An 18,860-nucleotide genomic window follows, 5' to 3' on the forward strand; every position below is an offset into this window, starting at 1 on the left:
TGAGTACTTCAAAATGTCCACCACCTTATTGGAAGCACGTACGAGCTGGAGTCTGGGCCGCTTTTGTCCTCCGCCGCCACTTTCCGCTGTCGGGTGGACGCCAGCGATCCCGGGCGAGGCTATGACACGAAAGCCTCGTTAACAAGCCGCGCCGGACGGATCGCCGTCCGGCTTATTTGATTGCGAGCCCTCGCTGTACTTGGGGGAGGTCTTGGCACGGGGCGGCGTTTAAGCGGCGCTCCGTTCTCTGCTCCGCCTCCACATCAGACCTGGTTTTGGTCAAGGTGGCGTCAGTGCGTTTTTTAACAGCCCCAGTTTTTAACTTTCGGTGCTCACCTGCGTTTCCGAAGGCGCTCCAGCTCCACCTCCAGGCTCTCGATCTTGTCCCCGAACTCGCACTTAAAGAGGCGGTTGGCCTCCAGCGCCGCGTCCTTCTCGCGTTCGGCCTGCTTACATCTGGGTTGTTTTTTTTTTTTTTTTTTTGGGGGGGGGGGGGGGGGGGGATCGGGAGGTGGAAAATGGTGATGGAAGGATGCAAAAACAACTTTGAAATAAAAAAAATGAATAACAAAGGGAAAGAGAATGCTAAGAACTGAGGAAACAGAAAATTGAAATGAAAGAACGCATTTGAGAACTTTTCAAGGAAAATGAATCATTAAAGGGCACTCATTGGCTGCCATTGACGGCATTAGATGTCCAGTGCAATTCAAGTGGGAGGGGCTGGCTTGAAATGAACATTCCTATTTCAGGTCACTTTTTAATGATATCTGGTCAATTATTGATTTTGGGGCATTTTAAAGACACTTCTTGTTGATTTGGGGGCATTTCTTCACTGGCTGTTGACACTGACACGCCTCTTGTTACTTGCTTTTGCTCTCAAATCACTTCCTGTTGATTTTGGAGTCATTTCTCATTGATATCACATCACTTCCAGTTGATTTGGGGTCACTTCCTGTAGATTTTGTTTTAAGATGAATAATAATACTTCTTGCCCTTAATATATATATATATTTTTTCCAATTTCATCATATTTCTATCAGTGTCACATAAAGGGTTAACTCATTGTCTGCCATTGACGGTGCTAAACGTCTTATCCAATCCATTTGAAGCGGGAGGGTGGGCCTCCCGCTTCAAATGGATTGGACATCTACTAGTAGTAAACCCATTTAAAGTGCCTGTGAAAGCATAAACAAATCTTAAATAGCATTATTATGTGAATTTCAATCATATTTTGAGACAATTCGACCGTATAAAACAATTTGGCAAAGCGCAGATGACGAGGAATTGGTCTTTTAATCTGCAGTTTAGCCCCTGCCTGTTATTATAGAGCTCTAGCGTCCCCAGCTGGAGGATTTACAATTCAGCCCATTCAGGTGAAATTATTCAGAACGAGGAAAATGTGACGAAGAGAGCAGCAAAATGTCATTGTTTCAATCTCTCCAATATTTTTACAGGATATTCTTTTTATCTAAGATTTTTTCACCAATTGCTAAATAAATGGTATGGTCATGACAAATGACAGTCTTGTGCTAAATGGAATATGAAATATTTCAAATGCATTTATTTAATTCGACAAAATTACTCCATAATGGTCAAAACTGTCGACTTGTTGCACCTCCCGAACAATATTTTATGCCACCGAAGTTAGTCCAGCTTTTGTCATTTCCCTGCTCCGGCTTCAGAGAGTGTAAACAAACCAGGGGGCGTGACAGCTAGCCGACATGCTAACCCGAACCGAGCGGTGTTTCCAAGTCTTATTCTCTCCTTAGTCTCCTTTCGAAGCGAAAAATCACACAAAATTACCCAGAATCATGTCACATGCCGGCGGGGTTGTTGATTGTCTTCACCGATCGGCAACCCCCCGGTGGCGAGCAAGTTACAGCTCGTCGTTCCCCTGCTGCGGGCAGGAGAGCTCGTTTACCGGGAGAGCAGCTGGACAGTACCACGGGACAAACCAGCCGATGTCAGAGGAGCGCGTAGCTGCCGGAGCCCAACCCAAGGATAGTGGTCTATTACCGGGTACACGAAGAGGGCAGAGGGGGCTGGAAGTCTGAACGATATGGAGAACCGCACGAGCATAAGCAGAGTATAGCGCTCTCCCAGCGGGCACGCGAAGAGGACAGAGGGGGGTGTGCGACAAGCCGCCGGTCATCGGCAGAGTTGCCTTCTCGGTGGACAAGGAGCATTGTCAGCCACAAAATGCAAGCTACCTCCGTATTAAAACGTGTGCCACGTATTTGACATAATACAAAACACGATGGTCTCCTCACTTCCTCGTAAATCCAATGGTCCCACAGTTGTCGGACTTGTGAGACAGAACATCAGTTGCTATTCATCTGCTGATAAACGCGAATGCTGTCTAGTTGTGATCAATTCTGTACCAATCTTTTGCGTCATGGAACTGCTTAATTGGTCTCTAAGTACCTTGGATAAGATCTCAACAATGTGACTTACATCAAGCCAACGCCCATGTCCAGCCAACACTTCCACATCTGGATTTACGGAGGATAGCTGGGGGAGATGGAGGCCCATATGTTTGACCGCGCTTGACATTGAGGATGTTGAAGATGTTTACGTGTTCAGCACACTGTTGGTTCTCGCTCTCCTGCTGGGTCTTGGTGCTTTTTGGATGCTCCGTTTCTTAGCGAAAGTGGTGTGACACCTTCGAGAAGCAATGGAGCTTGCCCGCAATATCGGCGATGCTGTCAATGCGGGGCGAGCCAGCCTCAACAAGGCCTGTGATGACTTATCACAGGTGAAGATGGACCTAACAGCGTTTAATGTTGCCACAGCTCAAATGGTGACGAAAATCAACAAGGAAATTCGGGACCAAGAGAGGCTTGTGCGCGTGAACCAAGCTAGGGCTGACGAGGAGTGAACCACCTGCGGGGGATGCCGCGGAGGAGGGCTTCCGTGTCTCCCTCGGCTGTCCTCCATCACCTGGAAGATTTCCTCACAGATAAATTCTCACCGAATCAATGAGCAAACGGATGATTGACTGAATGGCCCAAGTGCCATGTCTAAACAATGACTACTGGGAAGATAATTCATGTTAAAAAAAAAAAAATAGCACTTGTATTGTATCACAATGTGAAATGTCCACACTATCACGCAAAGATTTGCATCCTTTGGTTTACTGGGGACGGGATTTAATAAGCCCAGGCTTCCCCCGTCAGCCCTAGTCTTTTCTTCGGGTTAATTAATCTTATCACAATGCTATCTTGTAACTGTCAATGATACCGATGATGATGACAATAAACAACAACAACAACTTGTTTTTGCCAATCTTGGGGTGAAGGGGAACTTTTTGAAACCGATCATACGCCTCTCCCTGGTGCAGCAACAAAACCCTGCAGCACATTTGGCTGGCGTGATGGGAAAAATAAACAAAATAATCCGCAAAATCAGCTAAATCCGCAGTCCATCTGCATGCTATAAAGCAATCCTGTATTGTGAGATACTGACCCGCGTGACGTCGCATTCGTCCTCAACCTCAGCCTGGAGCAGGAAGTCACTCATGGCGCGGGATTCAAAATTTGAATAAATTAAACGATCGCTTACACAAACATCCAAGCGGTCCATTTCATTCAGGAGCATAAAATACCGCGTGAAATATGAAATAAACATGCTTTTGCTGTCATAGGCACTTTAAGAGCCACATGCTTGGACGTCTTTCATCGTCAACGGCACTGAAAAAGTTCTATTCCTTTTTGTTGTTCTTAATCAAAACGTCAAGACTCACCAAAAACTCTGTTTTCAGTCAATGTTTTTATTAGCCTAACGGTTACAAGGACAAATGTTGACATACAGCTTTAAAATCCCCAAATTCGGAGCGCCTCCCCAACACAGGAGGGCGCCGACGAGCGCGTCTGACCAGAAGCACGAAGGATTTCCCGCATTGAGTCCGCTCTACTCGAAGCCGGGGAAAGAGGGATTTTTAAGTTAGCGCGTTACTGCTTCAGCTGGAGGAGCTTTCCTGCGGCCGAGTTCAGGTTTCTGGCCTGCTTCACTAAGTGTTTCTCGCTGAGCACGTATTCAAAAATGGACGTCCCCAAAAAAATTTAAGTTGATGAAGAAAAAGAGGAGGTGTCAGAGGAGGAAAAGAGATTTTTCAATGAAAAGATAACCGCACTGGCGTTCCAAAGGTACGGCTAATAGGGGCTTACCTGTTCTCCAGCTGTCTGATGGTGCTGGACATCTGGCTGATTTTGTCTTCTAAGCGGGCCACAGCATCGCTCTTCTGCTTGGAGCTGCTGTCGGCGCTCTGACACAAAACAGAGTTTCTTGTTAATTCTTTATAGAGCGCTTGTCGAAGGCAGCAGATATCCCAAATGGATTGAACCAGGTGTGTGACAATATATCAAAATAGTGACGTATGGAGTAACTTTATCCCAAAAGGGGCTGTCCCAAATGACTATTTTTATGATTAGTCGACTAATTATTTATCTATTTATTTTTAGTATTTTAGCAATGAATTTTTTTGTTGATGCTTACTAATTCACAAAAACATTTGGAACACTTAAATTCTTTATTAAAGTACAAATAAACACATGAATAACAATAATAAGTCACAAATAAACAATGAGGTCAAATGCTGATAGCATTAAAGTGCCTGTGACACGAAAAAGCATGTTTATTTCATAATACACGCAGTATTTTATGCCCCTGAATGATATGGACCGCTTTGGATGTGTGTGGAAGCGATCGCTATATTTATTTAGTTTTTTGAATCCCGCGCCATGAAAATGAGTGACTTCCGGCTTCGGTCTTGCATTGAGGAGGAGGGCGCTGTGACGTGTACGGTAGAAGACGTTCTCTTCACTATACAGTGTACTGTTGTGTATGAGGACGAAGGATTCAGCTGATTTTGCGGATTAATACTTTTATTTTTTGCATCACGCCAGCCAAACGGCTGTAGAAAAATCATTCTGTATGCGGGAGAGGCGTATGCGCCTTTTTGGAGTTTCAAAAGGTTCCCATTCACCGTGGATATTTACTGTGGGACCATTGGACTTACAAGGAAGTGAGTAAACATCTTGTTTTGTATTATGTCAAATACGAATACAGTGATTACAAAGTAAACACTATAAAATTCCTTTAAATAAAGGACTACTTACGTTTGATCATTGATAGGCATGTAAAAAGCTATCCTCATGCTCATTAGCAGTTAGCTGTTAGCGCGTTAGCTACACAACAACTCCAGCCACCCTTCTCCAGGGAATGAACTGTAAATTGCTCTCCGCCGGGCGGTTTGCCGATCCGCAAAGAAACTCGACAACCGGGTCGTCATGTCAAATAATCCAGGCTAGTTATGTGTGATTTTCCACTTCGAAGACTTTGAAACATCCCTCGGTTCGGGTTAGCATGTCGGCTAGCTGTCACTCCTTCTGGTCTGTTTACATTCTCCGAAGCCGGGGAAGGGAAATTACATATGTCCGATTTAGGTGTCATAAAATATCGTTCGGGAGGTGTGACAGTAAAGGTGAAGTCGACTGTTTTGACCATTATGGAGTAATTTTGCCATTTCGTCTTGAATAAATGGATTTTTATTATTTTATATTCCATTTAGCACAAGATTGTTATTTGTCATGACCATGCCATTTATTTAGCAATTGGGGAAAGTACTTGGGTAAAAAGAATATCCTGTAAAAATATTGAAGTAAAGAGACAGAAACAATGACATTTTGCCGCTCTCTTCGTCGCGTTTTCCTCATTGTGAATAGTTCCCCCTCGACGGGCTGACTGGTCCTTCTCAAGCCATTTATATAGCTATTGGGGAAAAATACTTGGATAAAAAGAATATCCTGTAAAAATATTGGGAGTAGAGAGACTGAAACAATGACATTTTGCAGCTCTCTTCGTCGCGTTTTCCTCGTTCTGAACAATTCCCCCTCAATGGGCTGAATAGTAAAACCGATGAGCCTAGTCTACCGCTGACGTCATCCACCTGTTGGGGACGCTAAAGCCCTATAATGGTAGGCGTGGCTAACCGGCAGATTAAAAGACTAATTTCTCGTCATCTGCGCTTTGCTAAATTGTTGTATATAGTCGAATCGTCTCAAAATATGATTCTAATTCACATAATAATGCCATTTAAGACTTTTTTTCTGGTGTCATATGCTCTTTAACTGGTGCAAAAGAATGGAATGTAAAGAGATTCAGAACACTGACTTCGCCTTTCCAACATGACTCAAAGCAATTCTTAAAAAAACATATCTAGCATTATACTATACTACTATAAATAATAGTATTATAATAATTGTTCATTCCCAATCAGGTTTTTCATAAAGGGTGTCATTTTAAAGCTATTCTTAGTGTAGAATCTGAATTCTGAAGTATGTGGGATTAACTCCAGAAATCGTTATTTATATGACGAACATGGCGTGCTTTTATTTTGAAACGTTCATCTGAAGTACGTTCGCTAAACCACTAACCGTAAGCTTTGCAGTCCGCAAAAAAAATGAAACACTTTTCGTCAGTGCATGTGGTGTCAGTAATATATTTATTTATTCATTTATTTATTTTCGTTTGAAAATGCTGTTAACCAGCGATTTTTCATGTTTGAAGTGTCACCTTTTAACAGCAAGTTCACGTTTTGGAGAAGACTGCCAATGTTTTATAGCAGGCTAAAGTAGGTTGTCTTTTCTACCCCCATTAGCCTCAATTTAGCAATGCTAACATTTACAGTGTTTAATATAAATGTGTTTCCTTATTTCGTATGTCTGAACTTTAATTCTACTGTGTGTTGATGACCAGGAAACATCTGTGAAAAACTCTAATCTCCTATGCCATCACCATGCACGTGTACACGCACGCACAAATGTATGCACGCACGCATGCACTTGGCGACAAAACGCAGCCGTGAAAATTACCACCCTCCTTTTTATTTACTGTGCGATAAATGGACTTATTGCATATCGCGACAGGCCTAGCAACTTCAATAAAAAATGTCGTTAGTTAGTTAGATGGACTTATGGTGTGCCAGCTTGTTGTCTCCTGTCGTCTTCCAAAATTACAACTGGGTGACGGCGCTTTAGTTGTTCATTCACTGCCGATGTGCAGCCAAGCTTGGCATTGAAGAGGCAGGACACAACAGTGTACCCTCTTTTGTTCCGTTGAAATAAGTCAGTTTTGGCCACTCTGGTGCGCTTTTTGGCTTTGAGCCGCTTTCCCCTATTGCATACCGATACCGAGCATCTGTGATTCTCAACTTTCCACACATATATTTTTTAACCCTTCATTAACCGTCAACGGGATGTTGTGCTCGTTGACGGATTTACGTCATCGATGACGTCGACTAGTCAGGACAGCTCAATTATATATAATATATCGATTCTTGGCGGGAACATATCGTTTTAAAAAGATTTCACTGTATGAAAAAAAAAGGACCCAACAGGTTGTGACCAAAATCTCACTAGAATAGTGTCTGTGTTGGCTCATCGGATGCCACTGACGGCACTAGTGGAAGGGTGGCAGCCTTTCCACTTCAAAAGGATTGGACGTTTAGCGCAGTCAGTGGCACACTATGAGAAAATGACTAAAACTTTGACATTGATAATACAATCTTTTAAAAATCAGTGGAGAAATAAGGTAGTTATGACCTAATTTTAAAGTCAATGCATTGACTTCAAAGGGCCCCTTCCATCATGGCCGCTCTGAGGCCATGATGACGCTCTTGCGCCCCTAACATTTTTCTGGATCCCTGATTTTGGCAGCGCCGACGAATGGTCTTTTTATGCTTCTGCCATGAATTGGAATGAGTTTATCAATAGTAAACATCCAATTGGACGCTTATCGTTGAAAATGGCAGTCAACAAGTTAACAATACTTGAAATAGTTTGATCAAGCGAATAAAATTACAATGTAGTTCAGTGAGATTGACAGGGTTGTTCACATATCAACCATAAGATGTCGGAATTGCGCTATCAAAACTATCTAACTCTGGAATGCTCTTGACCCCGCACTGACCAACATGGGGTCCCTAGCAGCCTTTAAAAGAACAAATAAGGACGTTGACATTGATTAAATCTGTAACAAATTTTGTATAATGGAACTGCTTAACTGGTCACTAAGTACTTTGGACAGGATTTGTAAAATAATAAATAAAATACTGTACTTGTACCACAATGTGAAATGCCTACTCTATCATGCAATGATGTGCGTCCTTTGGCTTAATAGGGATGGGATTTAATAAGCCCAGGCTTCTCCCGTCAGCCTTCGTCTTTTCTCCGGGATTTTTCAGGTTAATCTTATAACAATGCTATCTTGTAACTGTCAATGATACCGATGATGATGACGATAAACAATTTCCACATCACCAGATGCAGTTAAAATATGTAGTATTCATACATTCTTTTGTAGCACTATTTTAGCTAACTGGTTCAGCCTTTTAGCCTTATCTTAAATGTAATTGGAATAATTGTGTATTTTGTGAATTTACCTGCGACTTGTGGCTGAGCTGTTGGTTGATAAGACGCATGTCATCCAGCTGCTGTCGCAATTCGGCCAGCGCGTCCTGCTTCTCGCACACGTCCTTCTCTAGCATCTTCATTGACAGCTCCATCTCCTGCTTCATGCCGATCTGCACCTCCAGCTCCTTCTCCACGTCCTAAATGCAGAAAACATCGGTTCATCTTTTTTTCCCCCTCACACGTCGGACGGCGCGAGAAGCTCACCAGTCGGAGCAGCGTCTCTTCCTTGAGCTGCTTGCGCGTTTCGCCCAGCGCCGGCCCGTCCGCCGAGTCGCTTCTGAGAGCCTGAAAGGCCGGGAAAAGGGCTATGAAGGGAGCGAAGCGGGAGGTTGGAGGAGCACCAGACTTGCGTTCACCTTCCTATTGGACTCAAGCTGAAAGGAGCTCTCTTCTTTCACCCGCTCCACGTCTTCTTGGAGGGTGATGATCCGGTTGTTGGCCACCGCCAGCTGTGCAAATCAAGAAATAGCACAATTGCCATGCATTTGGTCCTTGTCTGATGATGTCAGACCATAAGGAATACCATGAATGAGCACCCGATGGTGTGTTATAGCATTTGTTCTTTACTTGTTTCCTTGTTTTAATTATGGGTTTGATGAATGTGTCCAGAGCACTCTTTCAAATGACAGTTATCCATTGATAGGGCATAATTTTAAATACTATACTACTAATGACTAATTTCTCTCCCTTCCCAAAAAATCAATTTGCTAGGGGCTTGGGTTTATTTTTCATGGAGATGCCCCAAAATCACAGGGGAAGTCACCAGGAAGTGACCCAAAATTTACAAGGAAGTGAAATGTAATGGAATTTAACCTAAATCAACAGTAAGTGACCCGGAAATTACACAAAAACAACAAGGAGTGACCCTTAAATGACAATCTTAACGGGAAGGGAACCAAAAATCACGCAAAATAGACAGGAAGTGACTCAAAATACAATAAGAGGAGACATGAAACTAAACCAAAAGTGACCCCTAAATGCCTCAAAATCAACAGGAAGTTACCCAGAAATGACCCAAAACTATCTAGAAGTGAAATGGAATTGAACAAAAATTGACAGGAAGTAACCTAAGGTGACCCAAAATCAATTTAAAGTGGCCTCAAAATCAATAGGAAGTGACTTATTAATGTCCAAAAATAAACAAGAAGTGACCAAAAATCAGCTGAAAGTGACCTGCAATAGACCCAAAATCTGCAGGAAATTTACATTAAATTCAACAATCTCATTGGGCAGTGACCCAGAAGTTACCCAATATAGTGAAATGGAAGTAAAACAAAAAAAAAACGCTAAGTGACCCCAAAATGCCTAAAAATTAACAGGCAGTTATGCAAAAATGAGCAAAAACTATGAGGAAGGGAAATAGAATGGAATTGAACCAAAATCAACACTAAGACCTCGAAAGCACACAAAATTGACAAGGAGTGAGCCGGAACTGGGAATCTCAACAGGAAGTGACCCAAAAATGACCCAAAATAGGAAGGAAAATCAATAGGAAGTGACATGGAACTGAACCAAAAGTGACGCCAAAATATCTCAAAATTAACAGGTTACCCAGAAATGACCCAATATCATAAGGGAATAAAAATGGAATGGATTTGACCCAAAATCAACAGAAAGTGACCCGCAAAAGACCAATAATCAACAGAAAGTGACAAGGAATAGAACCAAAATTAATGGGAAGTGACCAGAAAAAAAAAAAAAAAAAAAAAAAAAAAAAGACCCAAAATGGACAGGAGGTGAACCAAAATCAACGGGAAGTGGCCCCAAAACGCATTGAAAAACAACAGGAAGTTACCCAGAAATGACCCAAATTTATCAGGAATTGAAACTGAATGGATTTGAACCAAAATTAATGGGAAGTGACCAAAAATGACCCATAATGGACAGAAAGTGACCAAAAATCAACAAGAAGTGGCCTCTAAGTGCCTAAAAATCAACAAGAAAGGACATGGAATTTAACCAAAATCAAAGGGAACCCGAAAATTAACAGGTCAAGAATAGGACGTGGCCCAAAATCAACAGAACCTGACTCTTTATTACATGATTAGACCTAAACATTGTGTACATTTGACATTTTCTCACCTCTTCTGTAAGCTTTGTGTTGGACTTCTCCAATGCGTCCACTTTGGCCTGGAGATTATTTACTGAAGCGCTACGTACGGAAACACACTTCATTATTTACTCCTTTCATTTCAACACTTTGGCTGAATTGACGGCAATAGATGTTCATTTTGGGTTGGACGTGTTTTGCCGTCAATGGCCATTTTTCGTATATGTACACTGCTGGCCAGAAGTATTAGCACCCCTGCAATTTTGTCAGATAATGATCAATTTGTCCCATAAAATGATTGCAATTACAAATGCTTTGGTAGTAATAGCTTCATTTATTTTGCTTGCAATGAAAAAAAAAAGAGAATGGGGGGAAAAAAATTAAATGATTGTTATTTTACACAAAACTCCAAAAATGGGAGGACAAAAGTATTGGTACCCTCAGTCTAATACTTGGTAGCACAACCTCTAGACAAAATGACTGCGGACAACCGCATCCGATGTCCATCAATGGGTTTTTTACAATGCTCTGCTGGAATTTTAGACCATTCTTCTTTGGTCAACTGCTCCAGGTCTCAGATTTGAAGGGTGCCCTGCCTTCTCCAAACTGCCATTTTCAGATCCCTCCACAGGTGTTCTATGGGATTCAGGTCTGAACTCATTGCTGGCCACTTTAGAAGTCTCCAATGCTTTCTCTCAAACCATTTTCTAGTGCTGTTTGAAGTGGGTTTTGGGTCGTTGTCCTGCTGGAAGACCCATGACCTCTGAAGGAGACCCAGCTTTCTCACACTGGGCCCTACATTATGCTGCAAAATTTGTTGGTAGTCTTCACACTTCATAATGCCACGCACACGGTCAAGCAGTCCAGTCCCAGAGGCAGCAAAGCAACCCCAAGACATCAGGGAACCTCCATCCTTGTTTGACTGTGGGGACCGTGTTCTTTTCTTTGAAGGCCTCATTTTTTCCCCCTATAAACTCTATGTTGATGCCTTTTCCCAAAAAGCTCTACTTTTGTCTCATCTGACCAGAGACCAGTCTTCCAAAACATTTTTTGGCTTTGTCAGGTAAGTTTTGACAAACTCCAACCTGGCTTTTGTATGACTCTAGGTCAGAAGTGGGGACTTCCTGGGTATCCTACAGTAGAGTCCCTTTTCATTCAGATGGCAACAGGTAGTACGGTTTGACACTGTTGTACCCTCGGACTGCAGGACAGCTTGAACTTGTTTGGATGTTAGTCAAGGTTCTTTATCCACCATCCGCACAATCTTTCGTCGAAATCTCTCGTCAATTTTTCCTTTCCGTCCACATCTAGGGAGGTTAGCCATGGGCTTTACTCCTATTTATGATACTGCGCACGGTAGACACAGGAACATTCAGGTCTTTGGAGATGGACTTGTAGCCTTGAGATTGCCCATGCTTCCTCACATTGCTTCTCAAGCCCTCAGGACGGTTCTTTGGTCTTCTTTCCGTGCTCAATTTGGTACACACAAGGACATAGGACAGAGGTTGAGTCAACCTTAATCCATTTTAACAGGCTGCACGTGTGATTTAGTTATTGCCACCACCAGTTATGTGCCACAGGTAAGTAACAGGTGCTACTAATTACACAAATTAGAGAAGCATCACATGATTTTTCAAAAGGTGCCAATGCTTTTGTCCGGCCTGTTTTTTGGAGTTTTGTGTACAATGATAATGATTTAATTTTTTTCCCCGATTATCTTTTGTTTTTTTTTTCATTGCAAGGAAAATAAATGAAGATAATACTACCAAAGCATTTGTAATTGCAATCATTTTCTGCGAGAAATAGCTGACAGAATTGCAGGGGTGCCAATACTTTTGGTCAGCAGTGTACATGTTCTTTCACTAAATACGACAACACATACTCTGAACTAGCAATGACTTTGTCGATAAATGATCACACAGCGAGACGAACCTTAAATGTCTGTTGAGCTCCTCCACATAATTCTTCTGATCAAGTATGGCAGTGATCTGACCATCGCTGGCGGACACAAAAACAACATGACGCTTTTGGAATAATGCCACTTTCACTCGGTTAGCACGCTATCTTACCCTTCCGCGCTCTTGCTACTGTGGCCGCCGTCTTTGAGGTACATTGAGAAATCGATGACGCCGACCTGAGAGTCCAGGTCTTCCCCTTTCATGCACAAGTTGGCGTCGATGACGTTCAGCCCCACCAGCAGGCCGGCGATGACGGCGCCCTCCTCCTCCATCATTAGCGCGTTGGGTTCATAGAATTCGCTGCGAAAGTGCACAAAAATGACAAATTTAAGCATGTTTTGGTGAGGAGAAGAACGGGGTTGCATGGTCCAAACCTGAGAAGGTCCTTCCTGTTGATGATGGTTTTCATGTAGTCGGACAGCTTCTTCTGCATCAAGGCCAGACGTAACCAAGCACGGCCTCGTCCTAAAGGCGTCCTAGAGTTCAAAACTTGGCGTTATTCGGTCAAATCGGGCCAGAAAAATCAAAATATTAATCATAAACCTGGGCGATATATCGGTTTGTTTATTGCGGATCATTCAAATAAATAATTTAAATTCATAAATCACATGATGGACGTCTATCATCATCATCAGTTAACAGTTTTGGCTTCATGAGGTCAAACGTCGCAGGCCCAAAATTTAATTTGTATGTTTGTGTTCAAAATAACTGAAGAACGAATAAAGGGATTATTATCAAATGTGCAGTAGGCCTGGGCGAAAAATCGACCGGTATGTTTTTTTAATTGTTTTTATTTTGAATTATTTAAAAAAATATTTCATAATTCACATGATTAGACGCCCATCGACATCAATGGCATTGGAAGTTAACAGTGCTAATTTGTTGTTTTGCATGTACGTTTAAGATAACTGAAGAATGATTGAGGGGATTATTGTTTGTCATTTAAAATGGAAGAGGTGATTAAACTTTGTGGTCTAGAGGTCAAAGGTTGCAGGCCAAAATTTGAATGTGTAAGTTTGTGTTCAAGATACATAACTGAAGGGATCGTTATCAAATGTGCAGTATTCCTGGGCGACAAATTGATTTTACGTATTAATTCAACTTTTTTTAATACGGATGATTCCCCCCAAAAATTGAGAGAAAATGCAATCAGTAACATTTGGAGAGGGTGGAATTTGGACTGACTTGAGGCCAGGCAGGTCTTTCACGCTGGCTGTGATCTCGCCGGCTTCGGGCGTCAATTTCTCCACCAGCTCCAAGGCTCCCCAGAACGACTTGTTCTGCCCCAGGAAGGTCTTCTTGGCTGAAGGAGAAAAGGAATCATTTTTTATCGGCGCCATCTGCCATACATACAGTACATATAATGCCATACAATAGACGTCCCGTGCATTTGGACCAGGAGATCTTTCGATCGCTGCCAGCCCTTCCTGGTCCATATGGACGTGATGTGTATGGGATAGAAGAAATGACGTAAACGTGGTTACTTTTCAAGCCATGCTTGAGGCAGTGTTCCATGACCACGAAAAACTGCTGCAGAGGCGCATAGTCAGAGTCCAAAGTGCGACCCAGATTGAGTGCGGACTCGATCAGGCCCTTGATGCTCAGCTTGGCCATGTTCATCAGGTTCAGCCTCTCGATGGTGATGGGGTCCTTGGGATCTACATAGGACAACGCCAAACTGATCAATTAGTGCTGTGCAATATATTGCCAAACTGATGTAAACCTTTCTATCGACAATGAACGCCTCTGTCGTTATCATCATCATAAATAGACCTGTTCCCGCAATCTATATTTCGGCCAGCAGATGGCGACCAATTTTGCGATTCCATATGCCAAAGTAGTCCCACCAATTGACCTCTAGAAGTCGCTATTATAACTAATTAAATGACTTGAATATCTATCGTAGTCAATGGCAGTCAATGAGTTACGGAAGAAGCTGAAATTTGTTGATTTAGGGTCAATTCCTCTATATTTTGGAGCATTCCATTGTCTGTGTGATGTACATTTTGGATCGTTTCTTGTTGATTTTAGGGCCATTTCTGGGTCATTCTCTGATGATTTTGGAGCATTCCCAGGTTACTTCCTATACATTTTAGTTCACATCATGTTAATTTTGGGGTACTTACAGGTCACGTCTTGTACATTTTTGATCATTTTCTATTGATTTTTGGGCATTTATGTGTCACTTCCTGTTGATTTTTGGGCATTTCCAGGTCAAATCCTGTTCATTTTCGGTAACTTTGATGATTTTGGGGCATTCCCAGGTGATTTCCTCAATCCTGTACATTTTGGTCACTTTCTATTAATCTTTTTATTTGAAGATTTTTTTTTTTTTTTTGGGTAAAACATGATGACCACCAATGGAGATTTCTTTTTGCAGGTCCAAGTTGAAAATCAACAGGAGTGAATGGAAATGTTTTCATAGGAGTTGAATGTGCCATTGGAAATGAATGGGGCCATTGAAAATGTATGGAAAGTTTTTTGTCAAATTTTGGCGGGTTTGTACATTTTTGCCAAAAACTGGCTAAGAGCATTTGTGCCTCTTGATTTGGTCAATTTTTTGATGGGTGAATTACGATTGGGTAAAAAACTATAGGACAAGTAGCATTTTGAAAATGTGAAATTTTGTGTTTTTGCCATTGACAATGGTAAAAAAAAACAAACAAAAAAAACCCTGTTTTTGTACAATGGCACATTTGTCAGACACGACTGCGCCATGACATAGTAGTGTGCTCACGGTGGTTGAAAAACACTTGATTAAAGGGATTGTTGGGAAGGCGTGGCCAGAGTCACCAAGCAGCGCATCCTCAACTGCAGCGTCATGGCCGTTTTTGACGACGGCATCCTGACGCCGTTCCCAATCCTACCTTCGTGGGCCGGCTCTGGATCCGGTGTGAGGGAGATGTCATTGAGCTCCCGCAGGCACAGCCACTCGCCGTCCACCGACACACGGAAGTTGCACAGATAGATGGTTTCCCGGGCGGCCTGGGTTATCTTGTCGGTGGTGGGCGTCGGCGTCTCGCTCTGGGGGGTCAAATCCGACATGATGGCGACGATGACTTGGCAAAAACAATAGCAAACGGGCTGTGCGGTTCCTCCCCCGAAATTCCCAAGCAGGGGACAAAAAGGATGTCCGGAGCAGGTGTCTGTCCTCCTCCCAGTCACACTGCGATGTGCTCAATCGCTCCTCCGCCCCCCTTGCCCACCCTTGTGTTGCCTTTTGTGCAGTGGAGGAGTTTCAAGGAAAAAAAGTAAAACAAAAGCATCACCCGGCACCCTCCTTTCAAGCTGGCGGTGCCTGGATGCACACTGGGTGTTGACCAAGATGGCCGACCGTTGTGGAAGCTGTAGCAGACAGCGCGATGTCACGTGACCAGATGGTGCGAGAGGGAGAGAGAGAGGGAGAAAGGGGGAGGGGAGAATGATTCTTCCCACTCACTACCAAAGTTCCCAGATCAGGAAATCCAAGAGAGGGGAGAAATGATAGGTCGCTCAAGAAGAGGTGAATGTGACGTGAGACTGATGTGTTCCTCCAGCTTCTTCTGTGACTTATTGGCTGCCATTGACGGCGGTAGACGTCAAATCCATTTTGACTGGGAGGGGACAAATAAACGTTCATTTTTGACTGGGAGGGGTGAATGAACGTTCATTCGCCCTAACCCAGTCAAAATGGATTGGACGTCTACTTCCGTCAATGGCACTGAAATATCAAGTTTTCCAGCCAGTCCTCACAATTGAAATGGATTGGTGGTCAATGGCAAGCAGTTTAGTTCATTTTGGGTTACTTTCTTTATAAGTTGGGGTGCTTACATGTAACTTCCGGTAAATGTGGGACATTTGCAGTTGCACATCCACTCAGTGGGTGGCAGTGGTGCTCTCATTTTCAGAGTGTACGCAGTATTTATGCATTAAACAAGAGCACACAGCAAAGAGCAAGATATATGAAGTCTCACGAAAATTAAGATGAGGAAATATGGCAAGGTGTGTGTAGCGTTTGGCTTCACTTTTAATACAGTGGGTGACGAGAAAAGACCGGTATGTTTACTGTGTCCAAAAATTAGAGATCAACCGATATGGGTTTTTCAGGACCGATACCGATTATTAGTAGTTAGAGGAGCCAATAACCGATTTTTGGAACCGATATGGCGGAAAACACAGACAAGGCAGAAAAAGCAGTTTCTGCTCTTGCACCCTTCTTTAAAATAAACAGCTGTATTTTGAGCCAAAAGAACTGTTGTGTTTTATAGAACAATACGTCTATAGACCCCAATCACGTGACGTCACAACTCCGCCCCCATGACCTGTGCCGCCATATTGTCTGTCAGCTCATCGTGTTTACATATTACCGCTACGTACATTCCTCCTATTACTGCGTGTTTTTCTGCTTGTTCAAGGAATCACCGCCTAGTAAACGAACCCAATAACCTTCCTGACAATCGTTAACATTGATTAATCAAAATGTTGAAGGCATGTGTGGCGGTTGGTTGCAGTTACAGTGAAGATAAACGGTCATTTTAGTAGTAGCTGTGTGCCCATTGTTAAAAGGGCAAATCTGTAAAGCAGCACGGTTTGTTTATCTCGGTCCATGATGAGTTTGTGTCGACAGCCGTTAGCTGCGAAAACATCAATATGATGCCAACACGATCGCAGACATCATCAGACGGAGACTACGAAGCTCGTCGCCACGGTCGCGCAGCAAGAAGGTGTTGTGCCGAAAAAATGCCGCCCTGCGTGAAATGTCCCCCCTGGCGGGAGCGCCCACATGGAAACAACTTTCTTGTACCGTAAATATGTATTACTTTACTCTGCTTGAACTAATAAATGTCATACCTGTGTGATTGTCATTGGGATATGGTCGTGAAGACCTGTAGACTAATACTTTTCTGTTCAAAGATGGTTATGTGGCACAGTCCGCGATTTGTTACTAAAATACAGTACTAATACTTTGTGTAATTTAATTATTTAAAACTGATCTTACAGTCGTAAATCCATTACTGTAATGCGTCCATGACAACATTTAATGTTTTCACGTCAGCGTTATAAATAAGCGTTCCGGTCAGGGGGGACATTTCACGCGGGGCAGCTATTTTTCGGCACAACAACACCGGCCCGTTGTCGATCAAGTTTCATTTTACAATCATGACAACGGTGACGCTCAGCTGACCAAATGTCGGTTTATATTCGGGCTGGTGCCGATTTTGGGTACCCTACTCCTCATCGTGATATAAACTGGAGTATGATTGGAAATTTTGTGGTATCAGGACGAGCTCTGATGCACGGGACGGGACAGGACAGAAGAAAACATCGGTTCGGGCATCAAATATGGATCTGGCGACTGGATCGACCGAAGCTTTTCCAAATAACGGCTTTTATGCAACTCATCCAATGAGTTTACAGCGTCAAAGCACCGGGGCTTCCATAATTTGCAAGTGAATCACCTTTAGAAACTACGATCATTGACAATACGGACAATATTGCGGCACAATACAGCGATCACGTGATTGTGTGACGTTGGTGATTGGGGTCTATATACTGCCATAGCAGATTCATGGCACATTAAGCCCCCGAACTATTTTTAGTTTGTCCGTTTTACCCCGGAAAGCCCTGTTTACAGACGTCGTGCAACCGCTTTTGTTTCAACCTAGCCATAAAAAGAAGGTAGGTAATCATCTTTATTATTCGAAATGTCTGTCATTTTTAGCTTAGCTCATTAACTGATGCCTAATATTTAGTTTAAAATAAAAACGACTTCAAAAAATTATTCACTCACATATTTGAAACTTTTAAACAAATTACGTCACAATGAAAAAATTAGCGGCTGTAAATAAGTTACCGATATTTACCTCATAACTACCGTTTTATTGTAGTTTTTTCGTTACTTTCGCATTTCCCCCGATATTATAGATGATAAATAATCGGTCCAAACAAAGAAAATTTGGAAAAAAAACATTTAAAAGGGTAAATATTACGGCTGTCAAATTTATCGCGTTAACGGGCAGTAATTAATTTTCTAAATTAATCACGTTAAAATATTTGACGCGATTAACGCATGGAAGGAATGACCCGTTCATGCATTGCCTCAAACAGTTTACAATGACGCAGTTTTAGCACATTGAGAGCGAAAAGGCAGAGAAATGCGAGTGGACACAGGCTTTCATTTGAAAGAAAATTGAGATTTTAAGCTTTCCAATGATGTATCACACATGCATATCGGACAGTTTTGAAATTTGGACAAATTGGTGCTCTCAGAGCGGATGTTCAAGTCACCTGAGTGTTTTCCGCCATACACATTTGCAATTAAAGTGTAAAAATTGCTCTGAAAAAAAAAATGTAAAAATGCAAACCCTGAACTTTATTCAAAATACCTAAAGCATGTTTAGT

General features: G+C 42.5%; 1 protein-coding gene across 5 annotated transcripts in view; it reads right to left on the reverse strand.

Moving 5' to 3' along the window:
• Window positions 1–18,860, reverse strand: part of rufy3 (RUN and FYVE domain containing 3) — a 28,439-nt gene that overhangs the window by 8,598 nt on the left and 981 nt on the right. The window contains exons 1-14 of one of the 5 annotated variants that reach the window (XM_057832346.1): window positions 15,347–17,172; window positions 13,964–14,137; window positions 13,665–13,782; window positions 12,854–12,955; window positions 12,591–12,779; window positions 12,454–12,519; window positions 10,554–10,623; window positions 8,828–8,920; window positions 8,676–8,756; window positions 8,441–8,608; window positions 4,167–4,264; window positions 337–456; window positions 200–269; window positions 25–119 (exon numbers count right to left, since the gene is read on the reverse strand). In XM_057832346.1, the coding sequence (XP_057688329.1) occupies window positions 25–119; window positions 200–269; window positions 337–456; window positions 4,167–4,264; window positions 8,441–8,608; window positions 8,676–8,756; window positions 8,828–8,920; window positions 10,554–10,623; window positions 12,454–12,519; window positions 12,591–12,779; window positions 12,854–12,955; window positions 13,665–13,782; window positions 13,964–14,137; window positions 15,347–15,524 (1,622 nt within the window). In that variant the 5' untranslated portion in view covers window positions 15,525–17,172. Of the gene's footprint in view, window positions 1–24; window positions 120–199; window positions 270–336; window positions 457–490; window positions 4,024–4,166; window positions 4,265–8,440; window positions 8,609–8,675; window positions 8,757–8,827; window positions 8,921–10,553; window positions 10,624–12,453; window positions 12,520–12,590; window positions 12,780–12,853; window positions 12,956–13,664; window positions 13,783–13,963; window positions 14,138–15,346; window positions 17,173–18,860 lie in introns of those variants that run through there. The other 4 variants (XM_057832344.1, XM_057832345.1, XM_057832348.1 and 1 more) reach the window with 4 other exon arrangements.

The sequence above is a fragment of the Corythoichthys intestinalis genome, chromosome 3, assembly GCF_030265065.1.
Source record: "Corythoichthys intestinalis isolate RoL2023-P3 chromosome 3, ASM3026506v1, whole genome shotgun sequence".
In the NCBI taxonomy this organism is placed as follows: Eukaryota; Metazoa; Chordata; class Actinopteri; order Syngnathiformes; family Syngnathidae; genus Corythoichthys; species Corythoichthys intestinalis.